Below are 8,447 nucleotides of genomic sequence, written 5' to 3'. Positions count from 1 at the left end.
AACAACAATGTATCATGGTCGGTTGTATTTAAAATGTTAGCTCTCTGCAGTTTCACCGGATGTTGGCCTGGTGGGACGTTAGCGTCTCACCTACCCTAGAGAAGTTAAAGTTTTTTTTACTTTGGGCAAAATCAAATAGGTTTTTCAAGCTTTTTCTAATGGGGTTTTAAGCCTCTTAAGCCTGAATCTGGCAGGTAAAAGCTGCCAGTAGGTGGCGATGTTTCAAATAGGCCTAGCATCACTATCACTAGCTATCACTAGTTAACAGGGAAGAAATCTGCCACTTTCTAAACACTAAAACTGAAACTAAATAATATCAAAACAAAATAGCTTTTTATCCAACTCAAACTAAGTAAAAACTAGTAAATCAGGATGAAAGACTAAGAGAAATAAAAGCGAATAAAAAAACACAAAATTATAATAACCTTTGTGAGAGACTATATAGTATAAACCTGTGAAGAACTGTGTGATTCTGGAAAATGGTTTCCCCAGGTGCTACAGTACATGAAGCTTGGCATTTTAAGCTAATCGAATAAGTGGACAGAGGCAAGTTTAAAGTATTTCACACTGTCTACCTGGAAAAACATTAACTCTCATTCTAAACTGAATGTTAGACAGAATATCTAAACAAACTGGTTTTAAACTGAAAATGGTTCTTAGAAGACCTGGGTCAAATTCTTGATTTAGTCTCGGTACAATGGAACCACTGGAATAGTTCCAAAAGTGGAAACCCCAAGATAAACTCAGAGCACCTCAAAAACTGGGTTTGTTCTGACATTCGGGATTTATTGTTTCTAATGTTTGATTATTATAGGTGTATGTTTGACATTTTATGCACTGTAGGAGCTAGTAACACAATCATTTCGCTGCACCCTCATCTGCCAAACTGTGTATGCAACCAATAAACCCTCTGTAACATCTGCCAAACTGTGTATGCAAACAAGAAAACCCACTGTAACATCTGCCAAACTGTGTATGTCACCAATAAACCCTTTGTAACATCTGCCAAACTGTGTACGTGACCAATAAACACTCTGTAACATCTGCCAAACTGTGTATGCAACCAATAAACGCTCTGTAACATCTGCCAAACTGTGTATGTGACTAATAAACCCGCTGTAACATCTGCCAAACTGTGTATGTGACCAATAAACCCTCTGTAACATCTGCCAAACTGTGTACGTGACCAATAAACCCTCTGCAACATCTGCCAAACTGTGTATGCAACCAATAAACCCTCTGTAACATCTGCCAAACTGTGTATGTGACTAATAAACCCGCTGTAACATCTGCCAAACTGTGTATGGGACCAATAAACCCTCTGTAACATCTGCCAAACTGTGTACGTACCAATAAACCCTCTGCAACATCTGCCAAACTGTGTATGCAACCAATAAACCCTCTGTAACATCTGCCAAACTGTGTATGCAACCAATAAACCCTCTGTAACATCTGCCAAACTGGTACGTGACCAATAAACCCTCTGAACATCTGCCAAACTGTGTATGCAACCAATAAACCTCTGATACAATCTGCCAACTGTGTAGTGACCATAAAACCCTACTGTAACATCTGCCAAACTGTGTACATGACCAATAAACCTCTGTAACATCTGCCAAACTGTGTATGTCACCAATAAAACATCTGTAACATCTGCCAAACTGTGTATGTGACCAATAAACCCTCTGTAACATCTGCCAAACGGTGTATGTGACTAATAAACCCGCTGTAACATCTGCCAAACTGATATGTGACCAATAATACCTCTGTAACATCTGCCAAACTGTGTATGTGACCAATAAACCCCTGTAACATCTGCCAAACTGTATATGTGACCAATAACCCACTGTAACATCTGCCAAACTGTGTACATGACCAATAAACCCTCTGTAACATCTGATAACTGTGTATGTCACTAATAAACCCGCTGTAACATCTGCCAAACTGTATATGTGACCAATAATACCTCTGTAACATCTGCCAAACTGTGTATGTGACCAATAAACCCCTGTAACATCTGCCAAACTGTGTATGCAACCAATAAACCCTCTGTAACATCTGCATAAACTGTGAATGCAACCAATACACCTCTGTAACATCTGCCAAACTGTGTATGCAACCAATAAACCCACTGTAACATCTGCCAAACTGTGTATGGGACCAATAAACCCTCTGTAACATCTGCCAAACGGTGTATGCAACCAATAAACCCTCTGTAACATCTGAACAAACTTTCTACATGACCAATCAACCCTCTGTAACATCTGCCAAACTGTGTATGTCACCAATAAACCCTCTGTAACATCTGCCAAACTGTGTTGTGACCAATAAACCCTCAGTAAACTTTCTTGTTTGCATACACAGTTTGGCAGATGTTACAGAGGGTTTATTGGTTGCATACACAGTTTGGCAGATGAGGGTGCAGCGAAATGATTGTGTTACTAGCTCCTACAGTGCATAAAAATGTCAAACATACACTATAATAATCAAACATTAGAAACAATAAATCCCGAATGTCAGAACAAATCCAGTTTTTGAGGTGCTCTGAGTTTATCTTGGGGTTTCCACTTTTGGAACTATTCCAGTGGTTCCATTGTACCGAGACTAAATCAAGAATTTGACCCAGGTCTTCTAAGAACCATTTTCAGTTTAAAACCAGTTTGTTTAGATATTCTGTCTAACATTCAGTTTAGAATGTAGAGTTAATGTTTTTCCAGGTAGACAGTGTGAAATACTTTAAACTTGCCTCTGTCCCACTTATTCGATTAGCTTAAAATGCCAAGCTTCATGTACTGTAGCACCTGGGGAAACCATTTTCCAGAATCACACAGTTCTTCACAGGTTTATACTATATAGTCTTCACMAAGGTTATTATARTTTTGTGTTTTTTTATTCGCTTTTATTTCTCTTAGTCTTTCATCCTGATTTACTAGTTTTTACTTAGTTTGAGTTGGATAAAAAGCTATTTTGTTTTGATATTATTTAGTTTCAGTTTTAGTGTTTAGAAAGTGGCAGATTTCTTCCCTGTTAACTAGTGATAGCTAGTGATAGTGATGCTAGGCCTATTTGAAACATCGCCACCTACTGGCAGCTTTTACCTGCCAGATTCAGGCTTAAGAGGCTTAAAAACCCCATTAGAAAAAAGCTTGAAAAACCTATTTGATTTTTGCCCAAAGTAAAAAAAACTTTAACTTCTCTAGGGTAGGTGAGACGCTAACGTCCCACCAGGCCAACATCCGGTGAAACTGCAGAGAGCTAACATTTTAAATACACCATTCATTGTTGTTAAAGGAATTTTGATTCCTGTTTATTAACCAATTCAATTAAAACACTCTGCCCATAAATAAGAATTTGTAAGATAATTATCAGCGTAAAATGGACAGATACCAGTCTTAAAATCAATCAATCAATAGCGTTTATTCTCGAGAGTACTGAATCATAGTACAATTTACATCAGGTTATATAATAAAGATGATGTCATAGGTTTTAATGTCCAACCTCCTCTCGGATACAATGGCAATACAGTTCGAGTTCTCATTACTGTCTGCCACCTGTTAAACTATCTACAACCAACCCAAGGTCTTTCCCCTCCCTGGGTAGAGACATCATTCTAGCCTGTCTGAAGATAAACCCATTCTTTCTAACAAGGAACACATAACATTCAACATTTATGAGTTATTACTTCTAATTCAAATTGTTATACTATTTTAGTCATAAACACAAAAATCACCCGTAACAGTTGTATTAAACATTCTTGTAAATACGTGTATCTTACATCATTTAAAAGATGAACGTCTTATTAATCCAGCCGCTGTGTCAGATTTCAAAAAGGTTTCTGCAAAAGCAAACATGCGATTTTTCTGAGGACGGCGCCCCACACACACAAGTATTACTAGCATTTTCCAACCAAGCATTAGCATCAGAAAGTCAGAAATAACAATAAAATAAATCGCTTACCATTGAAGATCTTCCTCTGGTGCAATGCCAAGTGTCCTAACTACACAGTGAATGTTCGTTTTGTTTGATAAAATCATTATAGCCTAACACGAAACATTGTAAACCGTTTGCGTCGTGATTTCCGTCTCATTCAACTTTGGACGAAGCGTTCGTTAATTACACACACTAAACAAATGTTTATCCAGTCATGGTTGGTTTCATTGCAATCCTCTGGTTGTTACTAACACAACCATACATGATGGCTCTTTCCCGGACGTATTGACCGAAACAAACCGATTTGAAGACACCAATCAATGACCTCACTGCGCACCAATGGTAGGACCGGCTATCGTTGATTGACTGTATTTTGACCCAATGACCACTGATCATCTTGAAATCTAGCTTGGAAGATAGACAATGAGCTGAGGTAAACGGCAATATGTAATGGTTATACGTTTGAAGACCAGCCTTTGTCGTAAACTCTGGCGCAAAAGAGGTTCATTCGCCATTGCAAATCCTACTTGACGGAGCCACGAGTGTTACGCATAGCAGTACATATTCAATAGCATTTTCAACAAGTTTATATATTTAATTTTGGCGAATAAATCAGGAAAAGCTAAACAAAGTCTAAGTATACAGATTTAACCCAAATTATAGAGGAAATTGATAGAGACAGTCCCCCATCTCACAGCTAGCCTTCAGGGAGCTGCATCCAGGAGCTTGCTAGCTACACAAGTCCACTGCAGCACCTTCTGCTCCTTCAACCAGTGGGTTTCACCTGCCCAGATTCATCTCTGCAGGCATGAATGTGCCTCAGGGCAAAAAGGGCACAGTGGGGAGGCGACGTTGTGCCCTTTGTCACAGGAAATGCCCCATCACCTGCACCACCTGTTCAGTAAGCCTCTGCTTTACAGCAGAAATAGACTGCTATGGGCCATGGCACCAGGACTGAGGGCTGAGGGTCTTCACAATATTTATCTATTTATTTATTTATAAATATACAATATTGTAAATAGAAAATGTGTAAATAGTTACCCTTGTTATTTGTTTGTTTATATTATTATATTATATATATATATTTTTCTTCATATATATATATATATTGTTTTGGGGGGGGGGTGTTAGAATAGCATTTATGTTTTTGTAATAGTTATTTCCTTCTAAATTTATCACTGTACCAATTCGGCCACTTGGGTACATTTGGGTACATTTGTGTGGGACACCTGGGTACTTCATGCTCAATGTCATGTAGCTCGCTCATTTTTGAAGTTATCTTGTTCTTTAAAACTCTGCTCAGCTATTGTTGCCATCTTATGTTCTTCATTCAAATCATCCACAGCATCCTATCTGTATGTTTGGCTGTTCTTGGTCATTTGAAAGATGACGCAGCAACAATAAAAAACAGAAAACGTATATTTATTTCCTTGTATTTTCTTCTACCAGATCTATTGTGTTATATTCTCCTACATTCAATTCACATTTCCACAAAATACAGAGTGTTTCCTTTCAAATGATACCAAGAATATGCATATCCTTGCTTCTTGGCCTGAGCTACAGGCAGTTAGATTAGGGCATGTCTTTAGGCGGAAATTGAGAAGAAGGGGGGGTACCCCAAAGAAGTTAAAGGACATCATTCATGATGGTTTTATTTCATTAGAGTTAGTTTTGGAGTCAAAGATAATAGTTTCAATATCATTTTAGTTTTTCAAACAGGTTTTTTTATGATTTTATTTCTGTTTACAAAATAGTTTTTTCATGATTCGTTTTCATTTCAGTGTCAGTTTTCGTTTACTATAATAACCTTGGTCTCCACCACTCCCCTCTGTGCATGTTGGAGGTGCAACAAAACCCTGAGTACCTTCATCAATCAAAGAAATATCACTTTGTCAGTCACTATGCATGACCTTTGCTAGGGAAGAATGTGTGATGTATATACAGTATTAGCTAGTATTAGTGCATTTGCCCTCCCCCTCCATGTCACTCCTTTGCTTTGCTCTGCTCTGTCCCGTCTGTGCGCCTGAGTTGCTCAGGTCTCTGTGTCTCGCTCCAGCTGTGATGTCTTGTTGATGACAGTTGCTGGGATGAAGCTCCTCCGCGCCTCCTTCTGCAATCCCAGCTTCCAGTTCGTCACTCTCATCTTCACTATCGTCTTCTTCGAGTTTGACTGCAGCAGAGCCTCTGAAACCTTTCTGCTGGACTTTTTTATTATGTCTATTGTCTTCCACAAGGTCAGTCTGTGACGTGACCAGAGACTGGTACACACTCTCCCAATAATAGACCTCTGAATACCATAAAATAGGGAAGTTTATGCAACTCACTATGGCTGCGCTTCCCAAACTTCCTACAATTGATTTAAAAAATGTACAGTAGTATTATTCGGGGTCTGTGAAGCAGCGGACACAGCTGCTCTGTATGTAGAGTGACCTTCTTTTTTTTTATTACCTTGGTTTTATTTTTAGGATCTAAAAAAGAACTGTCTTTGTTGTCTGTCAGTGACTCACAGCAGGTGTTTGTTCCTCTACAGCTCAGCGATCTGCTTCACAAGCTCAACTTCATCATGATTTACATCGCACCGTGGCAGATCGCATGGGGCAGTGCCTTCCACGCGTTCGCTCAGCCCTTCGCTGTGCCTCGTATCCTTTGGTTTTGACGTGTGTATGAACTACAAATGCTTCCACATGTTTTGACGTTGCTCTGACTGAAACTGTGACAGCGAATTTGACAGCAGGTATGTGAGTATGGTAAACCTGTTGATACCTGATAGTTGTTCCTTGGTTGTGGGTGTTCTCCTTCATGATGCAGCTCAGACTCAGCCATGTTGCTGCTGCAGACATTCATCACAACTCTGTTCTACACCCCTCTCAGCCCCTTCATGGGCAGCGCCATCTTCATCACCTCCTACCCGCGGCCCGTCAAGTTCTGGGAGAGGAACTACAAGTAATGACCTTTCATCGCCCACAGCATGAGATAAAGTACCATTAAGCCCTTTAAAGCACTTACCTTAAAGGGATACTGCAAGATTATCTACTTCCCCAGAGTCCGATGAACCTGTGGATACCATTTTTATGTTTCTGCATGCAGTATGAAGGAAGTTAAAGGTAGTTTTGCTAGAAAATGCTAACTAGTGTTAGAGCAATGACTGAAAGTCTACAGGTACAGTAGCATATGAGTTCATCTGACACTGGGTAAATAGAAAAGCGGCTTATTGTCTGAATCTCGCAATATGCCCTTAAACCACCACAGTGTGTCGACGGCCCCCATCTATCCAGCCTCAGAGATGGGACAAGGGAAAGTCCATTACGAATAAAGAGGGGGATGAGGGACGTCCAAATCAGTTTGAGTCTATGACCAAACCATTGAGTCAGGTCACTGTCAATAATTAATTGTTAGTCTGTTTCTAATCTACTCAGAAAATATGCAAGTGGCCTCCTAGAGCCCCTGTTGACATCCATATAAGGACATTTCTGTCTCAGAGATGATGTCATACACTCAGCTGACAGCGAAGTGTTCTAGGCGTAGACAAATAGTCTAGCACCTCTACTCCAGTCACTAGGTTATTGTTGAGGATTTATATAACTATTTTAATTATAACTAACACAGGTCCTAAGAAGAAACCAGAATTCTCTCTGTTAGACTTTGTTTGTTGTATGTAAATTAATGTACTGTCTCCCTAATCTTGGTTTGGTACCATTTTGCAGCACCAAACGTATTGACAACGCCAATAGCAGACTGATATCTCAGGTTGATAAASAGACAGGTAAAATATTACATTTATTTAATAAATATGATCATGTTATCCTCCCTAATTAACATTAACCAGAGAAGCTGATTTAGAATTTCTCAACTCGACAATGATCTTCTCATGGTTAATACATGTTGTTTTGTTGGTCATGTCAATCAGTGTATTTTACATAAACTTTTATTCCTCCAGGATGTGACGACAACAACCTGAACTCCATCTTCTATGAGTATCTGACGCGCTCTCTGCAGCACTCTCTGTGTGGTGACCTGATGCTGGGCCGCTGGGGGAACTACAGCTCTGGAGACTGCTTCATCCTGGCCTCTGACTACCTCAACGCCTTCGTTCACCTCATCGAGATCGGCAACGGCCTGGTCACCTTCCAGCTCCGAGGCTTGGAGTTCAGAGGTCAGATACTGACTAATACAAATGAGGAGCACTATACCACACCCAGAGCCATATACACCTACACTGCCTTCGGAAAGTATTCAGACCCCTTGAGTGTTACACATTTTGTTACGATACAAAATGGATGACATTTTTTAAAATCCTCAGCAATCTACACACAATCTACTCACAATACCCCATAATCAGGTACATCCTGTTTCCATTGATCATCCTTGAGATGTTTCTACTTGATTGTGTCCACCTGTGGTAAATTCAATTGATTGGACATGATTTAGAAAGGCACACACCTGTCTATATAAGGTCCCACAGTTGACAGTGCATGTCAGAGCAAAAACCAAGCCATGAGGTCAAAGGAATTGTCCGT

At 39.7% G+C, this 8,447-nt stretch overlaps 1 protein-coding gene across 1 annotated transcript in view; it reads left to right on the top strand.

Moving 5' to 3' along the window:
• LOC111978009 (pecanex-like protein 2) overlaps positions 1-8,447 on the top strand; it is a 56,967-nt gene that overhangs the window by 28,169 nt on the left and 20,351 nt on the right. Inside the window, 2 exon segments of the mRNA XM_070448666.1 lie at positions 5,987-6,164; positions 6,461-6,569. Coding sequence (XP_070304767.1) covers positions 5,987-6,164; positions 6,461-6,569 — 287 coding nt within the window.

Source organism: Salvelinus sp. IW2-2015, linkage group LG18 (genome assembly GCF_002910315.2).
Source record: "Salvelinus sp. IW2-2015 linkage group LG18, ASM291031v2, whole genome shotgun sequence".
Classification (NCBI taxonomy): Eukaryota; Metazoa; Chordata; class Actinopteri; order Salmoniformes; family Salmonidae; genus Salvelinus; species Salvelinus sp. IW2-2015.
Note: the sequence above shows the minus strand (reverse complement) of the source record. Positions and strands in the feature narration are given on the sequence as shown.